At 42.2% G+C, this 22,910-nt stretch overlaps 2 protein-coding genes across 3 annotated transcripts; one reads left to right on the forward strand and one right to left on the reverse strand.

The window, feature by feature from the left end:
- Window positions 1–392: 392 nt before the first annotated feature.
- LOC130856022 (enhancer of rudimentary homolog) lies at window positions 393–1,149 on the reverse strand. The gene has a single exon (XM_057740223.1). It carries the CDS (start codon window positions 1,117–1,119, stop codon window positions 805–807), a length of 315 nt encoding a protein of 104 aa, XP_057596206.1. The 5' UTR covers window positions 1,120–1,149; the 3' UTR covers window positions 393–804.
- A 985-nt stretch (window positions 1,150–2,134) lies between these two features.
- Window positions 2,135–16,627, forward strand: CHIA (chitinase acidic). Of its 2 annotated transcripts, none has more exons than XM_057739607.1 (11): window positions 2,135–2,256; window positions 8,616–8,645; window positions 9,221–9,422; window positions 10,586–10,642; window positions 11,274–11,439; window positions 13,801–13,925; window positions 14,107–14,230; window positions 14,483–14,668; window positions 15,175–15,294; window positions 15,382–15,523; window positions 16,275–16,627. In XM_057739607.1, exons 1-11 carry the CDS (start codon window positions 2,205–2,207, stop codon window positions 16,526–16,528), a joined length of 1,458 nt encoding a protein of 485 aa, XP_057595590.1. In that variant the 5' UTR covers window positions 2,135–2,204; the 3' UTR covers window positions 16,529–16,627. The 2 variants fall into 2 exon arrangements, with proteins under 2 accessions (XP_057595590.1, XP_057595506.1); XM_057739523.1 differs by having other exon boundaries at window positions 2,144–2,265.
- Window positions 16,628–22,910: the final 6,283 nt, after the last annotated feature.

Raw genomic sequence — 22,910 nt, forward strand, 5'->3', positions numbered from 1 at the left:
GATATTACAAAGACAAAGGGTCTACCTAGCCAATCACGGGGATTTAGTCTGCAGTGTGTATATCTGAAGGAAAGATTTTAGAACCTCTTCCTTAGTCCTCTATCCCTGGTATTCAGCTTTGGCTTTGTCCCTGCTTCTGCATGTGGTCTAACTGCCAGAGTCAGATTCTGAGGCTCCCTGGAGCTCTTTGGTCTGCCTCACTGAGCGTTTCCTTTACTGTTCATGTGCAGACACAGGTGTGTGGGAAGAGACAGGCTTTGATAGTGGCTCTTCTCCCTGCCTTTGGCTCAACAGCAGCACCCTGCTTGGATTGCAGGATCCCCAGGGATGATACCAAATGAGCAGGGATGCCAGCAGCCATGGGTATAGGAAATCTGGCCTTAGTGTGAGTCTTTTTTTTTTTTTAACTAAAGAACATTTATTTGTTTTTCACTAAGACTTTGTCTTGAGGGTGTAACTAAACTGCGTCACACCCCCCACCCCAATTTGAAGAAGGGTTAGTACAGTGAATGTTACAAAGCAGATATAACAGTTTGAAGGACTGGAACCAACATTAACTGACAAAACCAACCAATCCACGTCATCATAAAAATGTTTAAGTTAAAAAAAGGGGGCAGGGAGAGAAGAGCACAAAGGGGGTTTCAGATTGAAGAAGATCCTCGCTTTTCAGCTAACACATTCAATCCTGGCTAGAGTGTACCAAAATGGAAACAGGATTACTATAATACAAAACTTCCACAACAGCACGCTGTACACACCTGTGTTCCAAGCCCACCCCCATCCCCTTAACGCTTCCAAACTCAACTATTTCCCGGCCTGTTGGGCCTGTCGACGAAGGAGCACATAGATCTTCTCTTTAATCCAGTCTTTGTTATAAGGCTGGTACGTCTGGGTATCAGCTCGGTAAACAAGGCAGCTGAGGTCTGCCAGGTCATCAATAAAATCAAACAACTGACTGATATCATATGCGATAGACGGGCTGTTGGGATTCATTCTCTTCAGGTGTTCTTCATACATTTTACAAACACCTTCCATGCACTTATTCACAGATTCATAGTCAGCATAAGTTCTGCCTTCTGGCCTCTTGGTAGGCTGTACCAGCAAAATGGTGTGAGACATCGCACCAAACTCCCTCACTGCAGCCGCTGCCAACTCTGCCGCCGCAACTTAGTGTGATTCTTTACTGGTGCCTTGCATAAGGCACCTGAGGGCTGTGGAGCCCTAAACCAAAGTTACTATTTGGAGTTAATTTATGGCCTAGCAACTCAATTCCAGAGTTAGCTTGACCCCCCTAGCTACTTTTGTTTCCTAACTTAGGCTATGTTTCCTAACTTAGGCTATATTTCCTAACTTAGGCTATATTTCCTAACTTAGGCTAGCTAATAACATGACCCCATCTTAGAGAAGGTATTCAACATATAGGATCCTGGCCTCTCACCTAACGACACCCTTTGTTTTATGGCAAACTGACCAATTGATTAATGCCATTCTCCTAGCAGGAATTTTCTTTCTCTTGGGGTTATAAAAGCTGGCTCAGAACCCATGAGATGGTTGGCTCTCCCTGATGTGCCAGGAAGTCAGCCCACTGATTTTTTTTCAGCGCCTTCCACCCTCTCTGTTCCTTGTTTTCAATAAACCTGCTCTTTTCTACATTGCTTAGTGTCTGGAAATTCTTTTCCAACCTGCACTCAAGCCCCAACAAGGACAAGCCCTCAGGGGCTTTTTGTATTATGCTGTGACTGGCAGAGCTTCCTTTATTGTTCCTCTTTAGGCACTGGTGTGTGGGCAGAGAGAGGGTACAATAGTGGCTCCTTCCCCTGCGTGTGAGTCAGCAGAAGTGCCCTGCCTGGGTCGCAGGAGCCCTGGCAGCAGCGACAGTGCCTATTGTACAGGGAAGCCGGTGGGCTTGGGTGTAAGCGGAATGTCTCCAGAGATGGCCCACTCTGCTGACTTCTTCTGGCCTTGGCAACTAGCACACCAGGCCAGCCTTTGAGGGGGCTTTTTCTATCCCTCATTGACTGTGACAGCCAGGCCCAGAGGGGGCGTCCTTTTGTTCATCGCAGGCACTGAGAGAGAGGCTACAACAGTGGCTCCTCCCCACTGCGTGTGACTCAGCAGTAGCGCCCAACTTGGATCACAGGAGCCCTGGGGGTGGCAGCAGTGCCGATTGCAAAGGGAAGTTGGTGGGATCCGGTGTAAGCAGAATGCCTCCAGAGATGGCCCGCTTTGCCGACTTCTTCTGGCTCTCCGCAGCAGGTACACCAGGTCAGCCCTTGAGGGGGCTTTCTCTAACCCTTGTTGACTGGGACAGCTAGGCCCAGAGGGGGTCCCCTTTGTTTATCACAGGCGGTGAGAGAGCGGCTACAACAGTGGCTCCTCCCACCTGCTTGTGACTTGCAGTAGCTTTGCTACCACGGCAGCCCAGTTTTCCACGGTAGGCATTCCATGCTGTGGATTTCTTCTCTCCTGTCCCCTCAGTCTGTCTCCCCACTGCGAACAATGGTTCTCTCCCTGGGCCAGTTCTCTGGTTCCCATGTTCCAGCTCCCAGAGCCCCTCTACTGTTGTCAACCCACGTCTCAGTCCAGGACATGCAGGGACGTGGTACAGATACTCTGCGTATATCTCACTCTTTCCCATCTGCCACTGATCAGCCGCTTCACCCTCTTTGGACAGTCCCCAATGCCTCCCTTCTGATTCAATCAAATTCCCTGTTTCTTTTTTTTTTTTAATTTTATTTATTTATTTACTATGTTTTGGGGGGTACACCAAGTTCAATCATCTGTTTTTATACGCATATCCCCATATTCCCTCCCTCCCTCGAGTTCCCCCTCACCCTCCCTCAAGTCCCCCCCACCCTCCCTGTCCCAGTCCTCTAAGGCATCTTCCATCCTCGAGTTGGACTCCCTTTGTTATACAACAACTTCCCACTGGCTATCTATTTTACAGTTGGTAGTATATATATATCTGTGCTACTCTCTTGCTTCCTCTCAGCTTCCCCTTCACCCCCCGCCCCCTCTGAAACCTCGAGTTCTCCAGTCCATTCTCTGCACCTGCGTCCTTGTTCTTGTCACTGAGTTCATCAGTACCATTTTTAGATTCCGTATATGTGAGTTAGCATACAATATTTGTCTTTCTCTTTCTGACTTACTTCACTCTGTATGACAGACTGTAGGTCTATCCACCTCATTACATATAGCTCCATCTCATCCCTTTTTATAGCTGAGTAATATTCCATTGTATATATGTGCCACATCTTCTTTATCCATTCATTTGTTGATGGGCATTTAGGTTGCTTCCATGTCCTGGCTATTGTAAATAGTGCTGAGGGACTTTCCCCATCAGATAAGGGGTGTTTCCACAAATTCAGTAATCTCTCCTCTGTTTCAGCTCCACTTGCCCCAGGGTGTAGGACCCATCTCTATTTATTTCTCTCATCTTCTTTCTCCTTTTTTTTTTCTTTTCCATCCTACTTAGTTATGCCAGGACCTTGTAGTCCTTTCTGGTGTCTAAGGTCTTCTGCTAGTGTTCAGCTGGTTTTCTGTGGGAATTATTGCATCTTTTGATGTATTTCTGATACATCTATGGAGAGAGATGCACTCTACGTCCTTCTCCTTTACCATCATCTTTCCTCCCCTCCAATATAGGATTATTGAAAAAAATTGAATAATATGAAAAGATACATAATGCCAACACTTTTAAACCTTTATTATTCTATAAACTTATGATGCTGGTAATTCTTTCCAACACTCAAGTACTCAGATGGAAGGCAAGTTTGACCGGGATTCAGTTGGAGTTCCTAAGGAGATATTAGTAGGGATGTTTTATCTGCAGGTCATTTATACAGGGCCAGGAGAGCCAAATTCAATAGAAAATATCTCGCTAAATCTAAACAGCAGCTAGACTTGATAGTGCCAAATAGGATAAATCTGGGACTACTGGTCTTGCTGCTTATTTTTGCATGTCTCTGACTTAATCTTGATTTGATGCAATTCTGACACTGTGTCTCAACCATATTCTCCTGGGTACCTCACGGAAATGCCTTTCTGAGTTCAACCTAGGCCACCAACTAGCCCACTTCTTTTAATATAAGGAAGCAACACACTGTAAATATTAGCAAATTTCCATTCTGGATGCCCTGGGTCTTGGCACTGAATCTTGGACCTGGTGCTTAAGATTTCTTTGACCAATTTTTTCATTTACAAAGTTGAGGTGACAGTAATAATCCTTTCTCTGGCTAAGTAAGATAAGGAAGTAGAGCCCTCTGACGAGCATTCATTGTTGTTCACTCACTCAGTATTCACTCTCCATTCTGTTAGTATTTCGTTTTGTGGCCAATCCGGATGGAAATTTAAATCCAAGTGCCCTGTGTCCTTTCCCTAAGCCATGGACTGGTTCAAACTCAAAGCTACACAGACTATTTCTCTCAGGACTTTGATTCTTGTGTGGAATGATGCATAGATAAAAAGTAAAATTGGAACTTATTTGTCCTATATGCTCCTCCCACTTTGCTCCCCCAAGAAATGTGATTTCTGTCATAATCAGAAGCAGGTCCTATAGTCTCATCTTTGATTCTGTGAGCTTCCTTATATTCTCCCAATATAGTGATTCATGCTTGTTAGAGTTGGCTTTAGTCACTTGGAAAAAATAAATTCTTAGTAACATAAACACCAAGAACAATCTCTGGCACATAGCAGGTGCTTGTAGTGTCTGTTGATATTATTTTTATGACTGAAAACCTGCCTGGAAGCACTTTTACCAGACTCTCTCTGGTCCTACGAGTGGGAACCAAACACCCAGGACCTACTTATCATTCGGTGAATAGACACAATTTAGTTTCTAAATGTGATTACAAACAAAAATCAGTGTATATTTACAGTAAGTCTGCTAAGGTGTCAACATCCCATGATGGGCACCCATATGTCCACCAACTGCTTTCCAGGTACTGTCAGAAGACAGTACCATACAAGCAAGAACAGACAATATGTACTAGAGGACATAAAGTATTTCAGAGGAAGGAGAGCTCATTGAGCTTCAAAGAGAGGATCTGAAGTGGGCTTTGAAGAACTGCAATACTGGGGTAGAAGACATTACAGGCAGATAGTAGAGAGATAGTGTGAGCCAAGGCATGCAAGACGTGTTCGGGGACAATGAATAGACCATTTTGGCTGAAGCGGAATTTTTTTTTGGAAAATAGTAGTGGATAAAGTTTGGAAAGGTATGTTGGAATTAATTTTAAACAAAATTCTATAAATGGTCAAAATGCAAATATTTCTTTTTCTTTCTTTTCTTTTTCTTTTTTAAAGACACATTTGTTCAGCGTCATGATCAGACTGACATTTAGCAATCAACAGCATGGGTGCAAAGAAAAAACTATATTAAAACTCTTTGTTGGGATGATTTATACTTTCCACAGAACAGAAACTAAAATAACCTATTATGCAATTAGTCACAAATACAGTCCTTGAGGTTTTTTTTTTTTTTGCCCATACACATGAGTATTGTCTAAAACATGTCTTCTTTGTAGCAGTCAGGCCCTGCCACCACTGTGCTTGGCTGAGTTCACAAATCTGTTGTAAACTGTAGCTTCCCTCTCACTTCTCTGGCTCTCCTCTCCTGCTAACCTTTGTTTCCTGGCAGTAATTAAAACCTTCTGCTACTGCCATAGCTACTGCTGCTGCTGGAACCACCATAGCCACCTTGGTTTTGTGGTTTGGCAAAGTATTGGCCTCCACCACCACAGGGGCCAGAACTTCTGCCTCTAAAGTTTGCTCCTTCCATGGGTCCAAAATTTGAAGATTGATTGTTGTAATTGCCAAAATCATTGTAGCTTCCACCACCTCCAAAACTGCTTCCATCATTACCAAATGCATTATATCATCCCCACTGCTACCATATCCACCACGACCGCAGCTGCCACCGAAGCCACCTTGACCACTGAGGTTTCCTCGATGGCCAAATTTGTCATTCCCACCAAAACCACCTCCACAATCATCACCAAAGTTTCCAGAACCATTTCGACCTCTTTGGCTGGATGAAGCACTAGCCATCTCTTGCTTGGATAAGGCTTTCCTCACTTCACAGTGGTGGCCAGTCACAGTGTGGTATTTCTGAATGACAGTCTTGTCTACGGAGTCATGATCATCAAAGGTTACAAAAACAAACCTCTCTTTTTGCCACTGCCTCGGTCAGTCATAATTTCAATCACTTCAATTTTCCTATACTGTTCAAAATAACATTTTAGGTGATGTTCCTCAATGTCTTCTTTAATGCCATCAACAAAAATCTTTTTCACAGTTAAGTGGGCACCAGGTCTTGGAGAATCTTTTCTTGAGATGGCCCTCTTTGGTTCCACAATTCTTCCATCCACTGTGTGGAGCCTTGCATTCATGGCCACATCAACCTCCTCCACAGTGGCATATGTGACAAACCCGAAGCCTCTGGAGTGCTTGGTGTGGGATCCCTCATTACCACACAGAGTGTGAGAATTCCCCATTGTTCAAAACAGCTCCTCAGACTTTCTTCGGTTGTTTCAAAGCTCAAACCTCTGATGAAAATCTTCTGCAGCTGTTCAGGCTCTCTGGGAGACTCTGACTTAGACATGACAGCAGTGAAGGGGGAGACGTCAACGATGCTTACTCGGCGGCATTCACAGGCAGAAAGGCACAAATATTTCTATTAAAAGGAACTCTTCGGTATCATCACCATCATCTCTCTCCATCAGCAGCACAAAAAATTTTTAAATGTTTTCTGGATGTAGTTTGGAACTATGGATTAGAGAGTTCTCATGGAGCTCCAGAGGGTACCTTTTGGGACTCATACATTCTTAGATAAAATTATCGTATAATCATGACTAAGATCATTCCAAAAAACAGGTGTAGGTAGAATGTTCATAAAGTCGCACTTAAAAGATGAAAGTTCCTTAACCACTGACTGTACAAATTATGTATGAGTAAGTCCATGAAGAAGAAAGGTTTAAGAGCAGCTAATATCTTCAGAGGGTTTTTATTGTTTATTTTCCAATAAAGATGTGCTTCGAATGCTAGGTACGAAATGTTCACAGGCATGAAAGCCACAATGTTTAAACAGATGTTTATGAACCCTAAGAATTGCCAAAAAACTATTAAGCTGATGTTTTTCATGGTCATGATCTCTACCACTCTGTTAGGAGAGATGACATTTTGTCTTTAGTGAGCAGAGAAGGTGGTGGCGAGGGCTGCACCACCTTTTGTGCAGGTTGGAGGTCCACAAAGTGGTGTTTGTAGGGGAGGAAACCTCTTGACTCACTGATTAGCTATATACACATCTGGGTTAAATGCTCTCCACCTGGAAGATATCCTTTGTGATAACCTGGTACTCAGATGGTATAAAAAGAAAATCCAGGCTCTGCTAGACCAGTACTGACGGCAACTATGGCAAAGCTTATTCTCCTCACAGGTGAGTCTGTGGAGATACAGGCCCATTCTTACCTGATGTCTTTTTCTCTTTGCATCTGATAGGCATGAAATAGTCTTCACACACACATCTCTATGCTTTTCTATTTTTCTTTCATCATTTCAAATTTCCAAGAGAATCCTGACATACACAAATAAGTCTACTTCTGATTCTCTTAATCTCAGTTGACTCTGGCAGCATTTCTACCTTCACTGATGGCACAAGCATCATCCTAAACGAAAAGCTAGTGTTCTTCCCATGCTTGTCTTACTCTCCCATTTCTTGTTAGGTTGTTCCCAATTTCTCTCATTCCTCTTCCTGCACCACCTCATTTTAATTGGTATTATTTTTATTTACATGTTTGTGTTTGTGGTCTATCTTTTTCAAAGATGAAAATCAGCAGGAACTGAGAGAGAGTTATGAAAGTTATCTTTGTTCTACTGTTTTCAGAATTGTTTCTCTTTTATCCTTATAGGATATGCTTACAGAGTTGATGATGTATTATGAAAATGTCAGTTAGAAATTCAATCATTTAAAGGGGTTGATTCAATACATCGTTTAGAGCCAAGTTGTATCCATAGCTTATTAGTTGCTCTAGAGCTGTGATTTACAAAAATTTTGTAGCTTCAGAACCTTCTCCAAATGAAACTTTTACCCAATTTATAAAATAATCAGATCAAAGTGCTCTGCTAGAAGCCAGGAAACAGCACCTGGAGTCTTACCTCACAGTTTCTAGTTCTTCCCTTCTACTGTAAGTGTTCTTAAAGTTGATTTAAGAACATGCAAAGGCTCCAAGAGATACTGAATTCACTGATTTAGAGGATGATTTCTGTGTGAAGCCTGTATTCATCCCAGTTAAGGGGTGATGAAGCATGGATAGGTGTGTAGTCGTTGAGTAGAGTAGATCTTCCATAGATAGCAGACTTCCAACTCTGCCTTCCACAACATTTGTTACTGACATGGAAGGTGGAAGAAGAGGGAACCATGCTCATTTTTGATAAAGAGAAGGGAAGTACAGATTTATTGGTGCTGTCACTGAAAGCCCTACTCTTTGACATAACCCCTAAGTGCCACTTGGGCTGTTAAAACATATGACCCATAGGATGGTACCCAAGGCCTTCGAATTATATCCTACAAGGTATAGACAATTGGTTCAGAATATATGTTTTTTCTTTCTCCCTAGGTCTGGCTCTTCTGTTGAATGCCCAGCTAGGTAAGCCATGGACTCTGTATTTTATCCTTGACATGATCTTTTCCTACTATAAACCTCAAATCGCTATAAATTATTCATAATGCAATGTCCACTTAATAAATTACATGTGATATTTTCATATTCCAATATTACATTTTAAAAAGCATATCAAGAGATAAGCTGTACTAGGAAAGAAAGATCCTGTCTTCTTCACAGACAGAGGGGTTTGATGTTGGGAGAATCTATTATTTTGTATTGGCTGCCATTGTTCTTCTCTTCAGCATGACCACTTGAGAGATGTAAGCTGGCATTCACTGGGCTTCATAGGACTACTGGGCATTTCTTAAGTGGTTCCCAGGCTTAACCAAGATCCTAAAGTGAATCTGTCAAAGTTAAAAATAACCAAATGGCAAGTCAGTGACTAGTTCCCAAATTAGAAGCTTTGAACTTATTTGCAAGAGTATTCCTACTAACCACACCTACACAGAGATTAGGCATCTGAGGCAAAAAGAGGGAAACAGAGGAAGGGCTAAAATATATAGACATTTCAGTGGCACCTAACTCAGGCCATCATTCCTACATATTACTATCCTCAGGTTCTGCCTACCAGCTGACATGCTACTTCAGCAACTGGGCCCAGTACCGGCCAGGCCCAGGAAGCTTCAAGCCTGACAACATCGACCCCTTCCTCTGTACTCACCTGATCTATGCCTTTGCTGGGATGAGCAACAACGAGATCACCACCACTGAATGGAATGATGTGACTCTCTACCAATCTTTCAATGGCCTGAAAAGCAAGTAAGAGAATGGGCAAATATCTAAGTTGCTATCTTTGAGGGCAGTATTTACCAAACATTAATTAATGTGCAAACAAGTCATTCTTAACATGCAGTTCATGTCCAGTGAGTCCAAGGTGGGAACCAAGACTCTGTATTTCTAACCAGCTTCCTGATGATGCTGATGCTTCTGGTCCAGGAGCTACAATTAAGTATCGAGGTTACAGATAACAGAGCACCTTGCCTGCTCTAGCTGGTATTAAAACAGTAGTTCTATATCTTCCTTTCACTGTCATTATCTTCTTTGATGACTCAGGAAACTGCAAACCATCTTCACTACTTGAATCAGAGAACAGGGGGCAGAGGATCCTGAGGGGTAGACATAACAGAGCCCAAGAAATCAGACTTTGCTGTATTTTAACAGAGTTCTGTTTTGGGTAAAGAGGAAACAAAACAAACAAAAACCCTGGTATCTTTTACTTTCTAGTTTGTTCAGTTAGTTACATCCAGGAGAAGTAAGGCTACCAGCCATTGCTACCTTCAGTAGTGGCAGTGTCTTGAATGCAGCCAGTAGAATTTGAGGTATGACACCTAAGAGGAAATAAACCCCTTCAGAGTGGTATTTCTCAAAGTGTAATCCTTTGACCATGCATCAAAATCACATGTGGCACTGGATAAAAATCTCAACCTCTAATCCAACGGAATCACAATATCTGAGAAAGGGGCGATAAACCTGGAATTTTACTGTTGTCCTCCAACTCTGGTCCTTGGACTTCATTCTTATCTAAACTGAGGTTTGAGGACCACTGTTCCAGAAAGTGTGCATGATTCTAAGCCAGTTGATTTATATTCCTTATCATAGAGTCTGAGAAAGGAATTATGTTCAAGCCACATTTACAGTTTCATCTGGTGGCATAGAATGTAAGAATTGCCAATACATTCCTATTTTTAAAAAACACGGTCCCTTAATTTAGATGTTTCTAAAGAACTCTGAGTGCATTCATGATGATACCACAAATAATGTTTATAAGGGAAGTGTTCAGTAGTGAAGGAAAATTGTTCTACAGAATATCTTATCAAGGCAACATCAAAGTTTCCGACCAGGCCCGACACCAAAGCAATATTATTTTAAGTTGAGGGACTCATGGATTTTGAAGTTTTTCTTTTCTGTCCTTTGCATTACAGGAACAGCCAGCTGAAAACTCTCCTGGCCATTGGAGGCTGGAATTTTGGAACTGCCCGGTAAGTGTCTATGACAGAGCCTGGTGTTCATTTCTCATGGAAAACAAGTTAGCCCAATGAGACCTATGTCCCTTCAGCTTTCACAACCTGAGACAGGATATTAAGGATATACATTAACAAATACGCTACTTCAATAAATTACTACACCAGGATTTCAAAATTAAGTAGAACACAATTTATTTTGTATGTTTACATTTAGATGGATATTCTGGGACTGCACTCACAGAGGTTTAGTTACTGAGATTTCAAAACAACCTCTTCTTAAAGTATTTCAGGAGCACAACTCCTGAGGAGAGTGTTATAGCACTTAGACTTCTTTGAGGGTAAACAAACTTCAGGGACTTTTGGAGAGACAACACAGTGAGCCAAGGTAGACAGATGTTCGAAGCACCAGGTACAATTTGGGAGAAAGATCAGAGTTGGGTGGATAACAAAACAAGGAGAACGTGGTGGTACCATGGCTGGCAGAGAAGTAATTGCAAAGCAAGGACAAGAGACGACCAGGAGCATACTTTTATCTGGGCTCTGGGTCCTGGTGCAAAGCTCTGAGGCAGAAATATGGGAGTTTGACTTTACAACAAAGTGTTGGGACCACCACAGCCTCATCCTGCCTTCTTTGGATCTCCCTCAGTTTCACTGCCATGGTTTCCACTCCGGAGAACCGCAAGACTTTCATTTCTTCAGCCATCAAATTCCTGCGCCAGTATGGATTTGATGGGCTGGACTATGATTGGGAGTATCCTGGCTCTCGTGGAAGCCCTTCTCAGGACAAGCATCTCTTCACTGTCTTGGTGCAGGTGAGGAGGGAGGTGGCAGTGTTTAGCCCAAGAAAATCCAAAGCCTGTTCTTTTCAAGGAGAATCTGGTGGTTCCAGAGGAAAACAACTGGAGTTTGGAGTTATGCAAAGATTCTTAGATATCATGCCTGCTTTCAACAGCATTTAATAATAATAATAGCGACATTATCTGTGGTATGTGCCAGGCACAATTCTGCAAGCTGTTTTTAAAATCATAACTCATTTCATCTTCATGTCGACTCTATGATATAGGTACTGTAAGTATCATAATCTTCATTTTACAGATGAGGAAGCTAAGAAAGAGAGAGTTTAAGTAACTTGCCTAATATCACACAACTAATAAGTGTCATAACTACTCATGTAGTCTGAATACAAAGCCCACTGCTTCTAACCTTCATACTAGACTGCCTATTATTGTTGAGCACTTACCCCATCCCAGACCCTGCGTTAAGTGTCAGGCTAAAGAGAAGAATAAGACACAACCCTTGGCTTCAAGGAATACACAATCTTAGGTGGAAGCCTGAAAAATAACCAACAATCACAGTACACTTAGGTCAATGTCATGATAGAGCTATTCAGAATGCAAAAGCAGCGCAGAGAGAAGGTACCTAATTCTGCCCTGGGGCAGGATCGAGAGGAGCTCAGTCTTGAAAGTGGTGTTAACCAATTAAGTGAAGATGGGAACTGCACAGATGAAGGCATGTAGCTCTGTGTGAGCAGGTAAGTGGGTGATGGGTAATGAGGTACACAGGTGACAAGAATCACATCATGCGGGACTTGTATATTATATGAAGGAATTTGGACTTTACACTCAAGGCAACTTTGAAGGATTTTCAAGTAACAGAGAGGCATGAAAAAACTCATGTTTTAGAAGGATCACTGTGGCTTTAACCACGGAGGATAAATTAGAAGAAGGTAAGGAGCCAGGAATAGAGTTAGGAGGCTATTGCAATAAAGCAAGCAAGAGATGCTGAGGGCCTGAACAAAGACCCTAACAGTGAGGACAGAAAGAGGAAGTATACAAGAGATATTAGGAGGGGGGGAATCAATAGGAGTTGGAGAGTAGCTGGAAGTGGAAAAAGAGAGCACTTCCAGTTTTCTGACCTTGACAACTGGTTTGACTCTGGTTCTACTCATTAAGATGGTAAATACAGGAAGAAGAGTAGATTCAGAGCAAGCAGAAGGACTCATTAATTTGTCTTTGAACATGATGAGTGAGAGGAATCTGTAGGACATCCTATAGGGATGCCCAATAGACACTGGATGAATAGATATTGGATGAATGCCAAGCCGGAGTTCAGGACAAAGGACTTGATTTGATATACTGTATTGATGTCATCAGCAAAGGCAGATAACTAAGAGGTCACCAAGGAAAAATGAATGGAGTGAGAGAAGCCAAGAATGGCTATTAGATTTACCCTCCCTCGAGACAGGGTTTTTTCCTACACAATCTGGATACCAGATTGTCAGGCAGCCCCCAATACTTTCAATATTAAGTAACTCACTGGTAGAAAAATCAATCTACTTGCTTATGGAACAGCTCTAGAGATCAAAAAGAACATCTATATTTTTAGTTAATACATGCCTCTAGTCATAATTAATAACTTCCTGTTAGTGGTTCTGGTTCTGCCCACTGAAGTACCATAGAGTGAAGCTGCACATTTGGGGATATATTTGTTCAATATTTGAAGATGGCTATATCTTGCTTATAATTTTTCTTCTTCTAGTTAAATGACCTAGTTCCTTTAACAAGTACCCACAGAGCAATTTTCAAACCCACTCTTCGCTGGGACACACTCTGATACACCCTAAAAATGCAATTATGAAAACCAAATCCAGTGCTCTGTGTAAGATTAGTGTCACACAAAATAAAGGTGGATTAACCTCTAGCATTGAAAGGAAACCCATCACCTGGCTATTACCAGCTTCCTCATCGGCCAATTCAGCATTTCTTTGATGGGATGTCAGTCTTATAAAGTAGCTCATTTGTTGGACGAAGGGAAGTGAATTTATACGCTGCAGAAAGCTGGATAGAGGTTATTGCAGCAACTGTAACTTCAAAGTGTAGGGATAAAAACAGAGTTCTGACTGGTCATCTGAGACCTGGGTTTTGGTCATGACCTATCTACTAACGTTCTAGAGGCTGTGAGAGTTTGGTGAAATTTTCTAACTTCTATGCATATTGTCTATAAAATTAATACCATCAATTCTGTCTACTTTATAGGGATATTGGGAAATAAGTAAGATCAAATATGCGAAAGCACTTTGGAAAAGAAAAGCATTATACAAATACATATTGAATAATATTTAAGGAGCTGAAATCAGTTTCATAGATGCCCTACTAAACCTGATTATTCTTTAGGAAACGCGTGAAGCTTTTGAGCAGGAGGCCAAGCAAACCAACATGTCTAGGTTGCTGGTCACCGCTGCAGTAGCTGCTGGCATCTCCAACATCGAGTCTGGCTATGAGATTCCCCAGCTATCCCAGTGAGTGACTCACCTTATCCTCAAACTTCTATGGGTATCACTTTTGCAAGATAGACTTGTCCTTAGTCTATCTTGCCATTCAGGGACTTTGTTTAGGGGGCAATCGAAGTGGTTTCTTTTGCATGCACAGGTGTGGGAAATAACCATTGGAAATGCTTTTAAACCCTTTATCCCACCTCAGGTCCCTAGATTACATCCATGTTATGACTTATGACTTCCATGGCCCATGGGAGGGCTACACTGGAGAGAACAGCCCCCTCTACAAACACCCAACTGACACTGGCAGCAATGCTTACCTCAATGTGGTGAGTCCCACAGTGTGGAGATTCAGGGATAAAACAAACATAAATTCTGCAAAAGTCTCTTTTGGATAACTCTCTTGAAAGTGACAGATCACATCTCATTAACTATAACCTCATCAAAATGTTTTGAAAAATATTAACTAATCTAGCTGTCATTAGCATCATTCAATTTTTCCTGATAGGTCAGTGCACTAGCATAACTAAACATTGGGTCATTAGCTGGGCGGGCCTCTAGCTCACCTGCTACCTTTTCAGGATTATGCCATGAACTACTGGAAGAACACCGGGGCCCCAGCTGAAAAGCTCCTCGTTGGATTCCCTACCTATGGACACAACTACATCCTAAGCAACCCTTCCAACAATGGCATTGGTGCCCCCACATCTGGTGCTGGTCCTGCTGGGCCCTACACCAGGCAGGCTGGGTTCTGGGCCTACTATGAGGTAAGTAGGCTGGGCTTTACAATTCAGATTCTGTGAATTCATTGCTCTGTCCTGCACAGTAGCCTTAGTGCTAGAATCTGCAGAAAGCTTGAATGTTTATTCTGTCCACTACTTACCTACTTTAATGCAGATATTTCTCCAAATGCTTTGGGTGTTTAAGTAACCTATTCATTTACCTAATCCAGTATGAAGAACATTTATAGTGTGCAATATCCTTTCAAACAACAGACCACATACTTAAGGTCATTTATGTTAGCACAAAAGGGAATTAAATAACTATCTTCCATATTAACGTGGGTTCTCAAAATCAAGCACTCAGAGTAGCTATAACATCTGAGTATTTCAAAAACAACTTGATCTCATTTACTGCAAATAAAAACTCATAATTAGAAATCTGAGGAAAACCCCAGTTGGAGACAAGACAGAAAAAATCAAAGAGGAGAGTGTATGTTTTCTCTTTCATGGGAGTCATACTCAAAGGATTTGAATCTCTTGACTTTTTAAAGATCTGCACCTTCCTGAAAGATGGAGCCACTCAGGCATGGGATACCCCTCAGGAAGTGCCCTATGCCTATAAGGGCAATGAGTGGGTTGGCTATGACAATGTCAAGAGCTTCAATATCAAGGTAAGGTCAGCCCCTCCAGTGTACTTTGAGCTCAGCCATGTGTCTTAAGAAATAAAATGATTCCTTGTGTCTTCTTTCCTTAAACAGGCTGAGTGGCTTAAGCAGAACAGCTTTGGAGGTGCCATGGTCTGGGCCATTGACCTGGATGACTTCACAGGCTCTTTCTGCAACCAGGGCAAGTTCCCCCTAATCAACACCTTGAAGGATGCTCTTGGTCTAAAGAGTGAAAGTAAGTGACAGCGGGGGGATATCCAGGGTGTATAAATGCTCCTTTTCCAACTCAAAATGCACCCTAACATCTTCCCACCCCCTTTGCCTCTGGGAGTCTTTTCCCATTTCACCTCACTGTTCTTGCCTGGCTAAGAGAGAGGTGCTACATTCTTTCCTTACCCTTGAATGTCCGCACCAGGAATTTTATATTCCGATGAGAAACCAGGCCTATGGGTGGTTTTTCCAGGTCTACTAAAGCTTAAAGCTGTGGAAAATCCTCAAGAAATTAGGCTGACCCTCAATATAAGCATTTACTTTTCTTTGAAGCCCTTATTAAAAGTCTCCTTCAGCCTGCCTGGGAAGATTGAACAAGAAGTCCTAAGCAGTACTGACATATTTCTAATCTGTAATTTAGAGGAAGTACCAATTCCCTAAATTTTGTCCAGATTTTCTCTTAGAGCTTATTTGCTTACCACTTATACCCAGATCCTTGAAAAGCATTTCCCATATACTGGGTGCCCAGTAAAATTTTTAAAAAATGATTTTAACATCATATGAGTGAACTTTTAAAATTTAAAAACAGGCTGGCTTTAAATTAGGCTATTCCTAACTCCTAAGTATGGAGTTGACTTGTGAGCGTCTCAGTTGCAGGGACCCAGAGCGAACTGCACTCCACCTCCAGATCTCACCCAGGTCTGCTAGTTCTTCACCTCTAGGTGAATCTAAGAGCCTCTGCCTGGTCCACGAGTCTGCTCTTCATGCTGTTTCAGGTTGCACCACCTCCCCTCAGCCCAGGGAGCCCAACAGCAGTACTGGAAGTGGAAGTGGGAGTGGAAGTGGGAGCAGCAGCTCTGGAGGCAGCTCTGGGGAGAGCGGATACTGTGCTGACAAAGCTGATGGCCTCTACCCTGTGGCAGATAACAGAAATGCCTTCTGGCACTGCGCAAATGGAATCACATACCAACAGAGTTGCCAGGCCGGGCTTGTCTTTGACACCAGCTGTCAGTGCTGCAACTGGGCATAAATCTGACCTGTGTCTCCATTCCTTAGGGTGCTTGAACAGTCTCCTTTGCTTAGCACACCTTGCTCCTACCTAGAGTTCTGCAATAAAATCCACCCGTCACAACATGAGCATCCTTGGTTTTAAGTAATTCAGGTGGAGATCTTCCTGGAAGTGAAAATACAGGCTGTGCGTGGGGGTGGAGTGGCAGAAGAGAGTGTGTGAGGAAGTGGTGGTGCCAACAACCCCACAAGTCTTCTATTTGCTCAGGTTGATCTGTAAGAAGGTTGGAGGCTGTCAGGAGGAAATGTCTGAATGTTTGGTGTTGGCATGGGATGAGGACATGAAGAAGACAGGTCTGTAGCGCTGTGACTGTTTTCAGTAGAGAGCCAAAGTGATTCTGGCTGACTCTGGGGCACAGGCCTGTTTGGTATGCTCAAGGAACAGAAGGCCAGGGCATTCCCTCAGAAGGCCATGTCTGCTGAGGTCCCAGAGCTGGCCCAGCCCCCATGAATTGGCAGCATTGGGAAGATCGATGCAGTGGACTCCTTTGGGGATGTCTGCCTTTCTCAGGAGGAAAAGCACATGTTCCTTCCTTGAAACCATAGTAGTGGTCAAGCAGCTGTAGTTGTACTGCATCATCTCCTCCCTTGGTGTGGCTGATTGACTGGGGTAGACATCATACTCAAGAGGGCTAATCAGATTATCACCCTTGGAATCTGCAACAAAGAATAAGGAATGGCTGTCAGTCCCTGAGAGTGGTTGTGCCTATAACATGTAAGTTCAGGATCTGTAGTGAGAAACTGAGGAGAAGGGAATGTTGCCCTGAATGCAGAGCAAGAGGACTAAGGGGGAGCAATGGAGAAAGTCACGATGTGAGATGGAGAGAGGACATTGATCAATGGCTTTCCAGCTCTTCATTCTAGCTCCTCCCTGAGGCCCAGATGCATTTCTGCCTTTGGGTGCTGTGAAACACTCCTATAACTATAGAATAAATTCCTCGTTGCTACATAAGCCAGCTTAAGTTTGTTTCTTCTATTTGCAACTAAGAGATTCCTGAGTAATCTAATAAGAATAAAATGGCTGCTATTGTCTGGCATCTTACTGAATGTCAAATTCTGTTCTAAGTGTGTTACATGAATTTTATTTTTTAATTCTCCCAGCAGCTTTATGAGGAAGATGATATTAATCCAAGAAACCGAATAACCTGTGTAATATCTCACAGCTAATAAGTTGCGAAGCCAGATCCAAAAGAGTTCACAGTCCTAACTACTATGTTTCCTGCCTCCTTGGACACAGACCTCAGTGTTCTCATGGTAGATGGCAGGACTGGTGGTAATGATGAGGCACATGCAGCTGTCTGGGTAATGAGCCCACAACATTTCTTGATTCTTTGTTATGTGCCAGATAATGTTCTAGGTACTAAAGATATAGGGGTAAATAACATAAAGACTTCAGCCTTATGGGGATTCTATTTTGCTGATGGGAGTCTTAAGCAATAAATTAGCCAAAAAAAAAAAAAAAAAGAAAAAAGAAAGAAAGAAAGAAAAGGAAAGAAAGAAATGAGGAAAGTGAAACAGAGATAGAAAGTGACCAAGGGAGGATCCTCTTTTAGCTTGAGCAGTCCAGGAAGGCCTCCCTGCAGAGAGACCATATGAGATGAGCCTTGATATTAGAGAAGAAGCAGTCATTTTGAGATCTTGGGAAAGTGCAGAGGTGCAGCAAGTACAAAGTCCTTGAGGTGGAATGAACATGCCATGCTAGAAAAAAGAAGATCAGGGGTGACGTCAATATCATGGTAGAATGAGACACTCTGTTGGTCTCCCCTCTTCAATCTACAACAAACAAAATGTTCATAACTCAACAAAGCTTCCTCTGGTCCAACACACCAGGAGTCTGGAGAAATCCACGCATCTGTACATCTGAAGACAAGTAGATTGGAACAAATATAGATGGTGGAATTGGGAGAACAGCAGAGGTGGTATTTGTAATCCTGACTCCCTGAGCCAGCAGTTCCAGAGGACCCAGTAGTAATAGGGAAGGCAGCACATGCAAATCGGGCCTCCCGACTGCAGCAAAACCCCAGATGCAGGGAACCAGGCATCATCAGTCCATGACCTCAGTCCCTCTACTTCTGGTGGTGCCTGGACTCTAGCACTCTTGCATTTGACAATCCCAGATGCAGCAAAGGTACCCATCACACCATAACCACCCTACATCCCTCTGCCCTCACTGTGGCAATATTGCTCACCACCCAGGCAACCCTGGACCCAGTGGAGGTGCCCACCATCCTGATGCTCCTGGCCACAACAGCAACATTGGCAGCAGCAAGGCACCAGGGGTCCTTGAGGCAAAGCAGTAAGGGCACCAGAGACATCTCTGTCAGAGGTGGTGGAGGATGAAAAGTCAATTTTCAAACATAGCCAGAGGCAGTGCAGGTAAGAGAAACCCAAAACTTGTGCTGTGGTATTACCTACTGGAAAAAAAAAAAAAGGCGTATAATAACCAACCCGTTGAATTGTTAGAATCAAAGTGAAAAGAGCTTTACATAAATGCAAAAGATGTTTGCTACTTCAAAAGTGCAAGCAGAGGAACAACTCATTAAGCACCATGAAAAACCATGGTACTATGCTATCCAAAAAAGAAAATGGGAATTCTCAGGAAACCCAACCTAAAGTCATGAAAGTGTGAACGAACTGATAGAGAATTCAAAATAGCTGTCATAAAGAAACTCAACGAGCTATAAGAAAACTCAGAAAGAGAGTTCAGTGAACTCAGGAATAAAATTAATGAACAGAAAGAATGCTTTCCTGAAGAGATTGAAACTCTAAAGAAGAACCAAATAGCAATTCTGGAACTGAAGAACTCAACAAGATGGAGAATGTTTTAAAAGCATTGGAAATAGAGCAGACCATATGGAAGAGAGAACTAGTCAGTTCAAAATCTAGGAATGATTCAGGTAGAAGAGGAAAGAGAACTAAGATTTTATAAGTGAAGAAATTCTATGAGAACTATACAATTCCATTAGGAAAGGCAACATAAGGTTAATGGTTATCTCAGAAGGAGAAGAGAGGGAACAGAGAGTTTATGTAACAGAGAGTTCAGAACTCTGAAGCCTAGGAAAGAAAGGTAAGAGAACACATAATGATCTCAATGCAAGAAGACCTTCTCCAAGACACATTATATTAAAACTGTCAAATTCAATGACAAAGAAAGAATTTAAAGTCAGGCATGGTGGGGTAGGGGGGAGCAGGGGGACAGTAATCTACAGTAACCTACAAAGGAAACCCAATTATGCTATCAATAGATTTCTCAGCAAAAACTCTACAGCCCAGGAGAATGTGGGATGGCATATTCATCATATTGAAAGATTAAAAACTCAGAGAGAAAAGATGGCGGCAAAGTAGAGGGACGTGGAATAAATCCCTCTCCACAGATGCATTGGGAATGCACCAAAAGATGCAATAATTCCCACAGAGAACCAGCTGAACACCAGCAGACGACCTCGGACACCAGAAAGGGCCACAAGGATCCCGACATAACTAGTAGGGAGGCATCTACGGTGGCTCAAAGAGGGTGAAGCGACTAAGCTGTGGCAGATGGGAGCGAGTGAGAAACATACGGAGGGTCTGCACAACAGCTCAGCATTCCCAGACTGAGACGTCGATTCACAGCTGAACAGAGGGTCTGGGAGTGGGAGCGTGGGAACTGGAGAGCTGGTTCAGGGTGAGAAAAATTGTTGCCAGTAAGGTGACGGACAGAGAGGACAGGAGGGAAGAGGTCTGAGTTGAGGAGGGCCTGCCTTTGAGAGCTGCCTGGCCATGATGGCAGCTGGATGCTGCAGGCTCACTGGCAGGGGGGGAGGAGCCATGAGCATAGCCTTTCTCTCTGTTTTTGCACCTGCAGCGGGCAGTACAGGGACCCCTGTGGGCCACCTAAGGCACTTAGGGATAACAGGGACCCTCAGGCTCTCGGGAGGGGTTAGCTTAAAACCCCTTGGAATGCCAGCAGCAGGGAGGCTGCCGAGAAAAACAAAAAAAAAAAAAGCAAAAAAACCCCAAGAGAGGCCCAACTCTGAGACTTTCTGTTTACACCTGAGCCACTGGTGTTCCCCTGCAACAGGCACCTCCAAGACCGACTGAAACAACAGTACGCCACTGCTCACTTATTCACAGGAGAAGGAGCCACTATTGTACCCTCTCCCTCCCCACACACCAACGCTTACAGACAAACAATAAAGGAAGCTCTGCTGGTCACAGAATAATACAAAAACCCCAAGGCAAGTAGAAGGACACTTACAGCTGAGACTCTAAGGAAACAGAAATATTAGTATCAATTCTATTGAACTGGTCCATTCTGGGATAAGTTCTGTTTTTTTTTCCCTCTTTTTTTTCCCCTTTATTAACTATGATCTTAGTCCTAAGGGATCTACAAGTTTTATGACATATATTTTTTAATTCTATTTTTTATTCTATTTTTATTTTTTTGCCTTTTTATATACTTCTATTTCTAGCTAAATTTTTGGTAGTACAGACTATATATCTCTCCTACCTTCCTTTCAGCTCTATCTTTTATACATTTCTATTCCTTTCTTTTTATTTGCATATTTCCAGTCATACTACTCTCTTCTGTTCCCATCTTCCATCCATTTTTAGTTTATTTTATCCTAACATACTTATAAGCAACACTATTGGTCTGCTCAGACTCCCTGCTCTATTCTCCAGATGACACACTGCCTTGGTATTTAATATTAGGTTTTTGTCCTTATCTTAGTTCTTAGTACAATTGTCTAATTTCATTCTGAGAATATCCATTCTGTCTGGTGGTATTCTAGCTCTTTTTTATATTTGATCCTAGCTTACAATATCTCCCTGGATTAGTGTTTGTATGTGTAAGGTGTTACTTGTTTGTTTGTTTCTTTTTGCTTTTGTTTCTGTTTTGTTCTGTTATGGTTTTCAGTTTCTGTTGGTTTTCTCTTTGAATATCTGATAGCATACTGGGGTTCTTCTATCAGGTATTTCCAGAGCCTTATGTCCTAATGGATTCAATAATTGTGAGTCTTATACATGTATGTGTTTCCTAGACTTAGTATTTGTTTAACTCAACACTCGGACATTAGTCTGGGGCTTGGACAGTCTTCTATAAAACCCTCTATTGCTGGGACAGGCAACCCCAGAAGTTTGGACTACCGTGAGGAAACAAAGAAACACCATGCAGGCAAAGGAGCAGGAAAAAACCCCACAAGACCAAATAAATGAAGAGGAAATAGGGAAAATGCCTGAAAAAGAATTCAGAGTAATGATAGTAAAAATGATACAAAATCTCGATAACAAAATAGAGAAAGTACAAGAAACAATTCATAAGGACTCAGAAAAACAAACAGCAATGGATAACAAAATAACTGAAATTAAAAATACTCTAGGTAGTATAACCAGCAGAATGACTGAGGCAAAAGAATGAATAAGTGAGTTGGAAGATAGAATGGGGGAAAGAACTGCCACAGAGCAGGAAAAAGAAAAAAGAATAAAAAGAATAGAAGACAGTCTCAGAGACCTCAGTGATAACATTAAGCATACCAACATTTGAATTATAGGCATCCCAAAAGAAGAAAACAAGAAAGGGTCTGAAAAATTATTTGAAGAGGGTATAGTGGAAAACTTCCCCAACATGGGAAAGGAAATAATTAACCAAGTCCAAGAAGCACAGAGAGTTCCATACAGAATAAAACCAAGGAGAAATACACCAAGGCATATATTAATCAAACTAACAAAAGTTAAACACAAAGAAAAAAATATTAAAAGCAGCAAGAGAAAAGCAACAAATAACATATAAGGGAAAACCCATAAGGATAACAGCTGACCTTTCTGCAGAAACTCTGCAGGCCAGAAGGGAATGGCAGGATATACTGAAAGTCCTGAAAGAGAGAAACCTACAGCCAAGAATCCTCTACCCAGCAAGAATCTCATTCAGATTTGAGGGAGAAATCAAAAGCTTTCCAGACAAGCAAAAGTTAAGAGAATTCAGCACCACCCAACCAGCCTTACAACAAGTGCTAAAGGAACTTCTCTAAGTAGGAAACACAAGAAAAGGAAAACACCTACAAAAAGAAACCCAAAATAATTAAGAAAATGGAAATAGAAACACACATGTCAATAATCACCTTAAATGAAAGATTAAAAACTGTCAGCTGAGAATACTCTACCCAGCAAATTTATACTTTAGGTATAAAGAAGAAATGAGGGACACACACAACCTGAGGGAGTTTATCACCACTAAACCTGCCTTATAAGCAATGTTGAAAATAGCTCTTCTACCTCAAACAAAAAAGCAAAAGTATCCAAAATTTGAGTAAGGTGATAAATAGACAGAATCAGAAAATTGCAACTTCAAATCAGAACAGGGAAAA

This window comes from Hippopotamus amphibius, chromosome 1 (assembly GCF_030028045.1).
Source record: "Hippopotamus amphibius kiboko isolate mHipAmp2 chromosome 1, mHipAmp2.hap2, whole genome shotgun sequence".
Classification (NCBI taxonomy): domain Eukaryota; kingdom Metazoa; phylum Chordata; class Mammalia; order Artiodactyla; family Hippopotamidae; genus Hippopotamus; species Hippopotamus amphibius.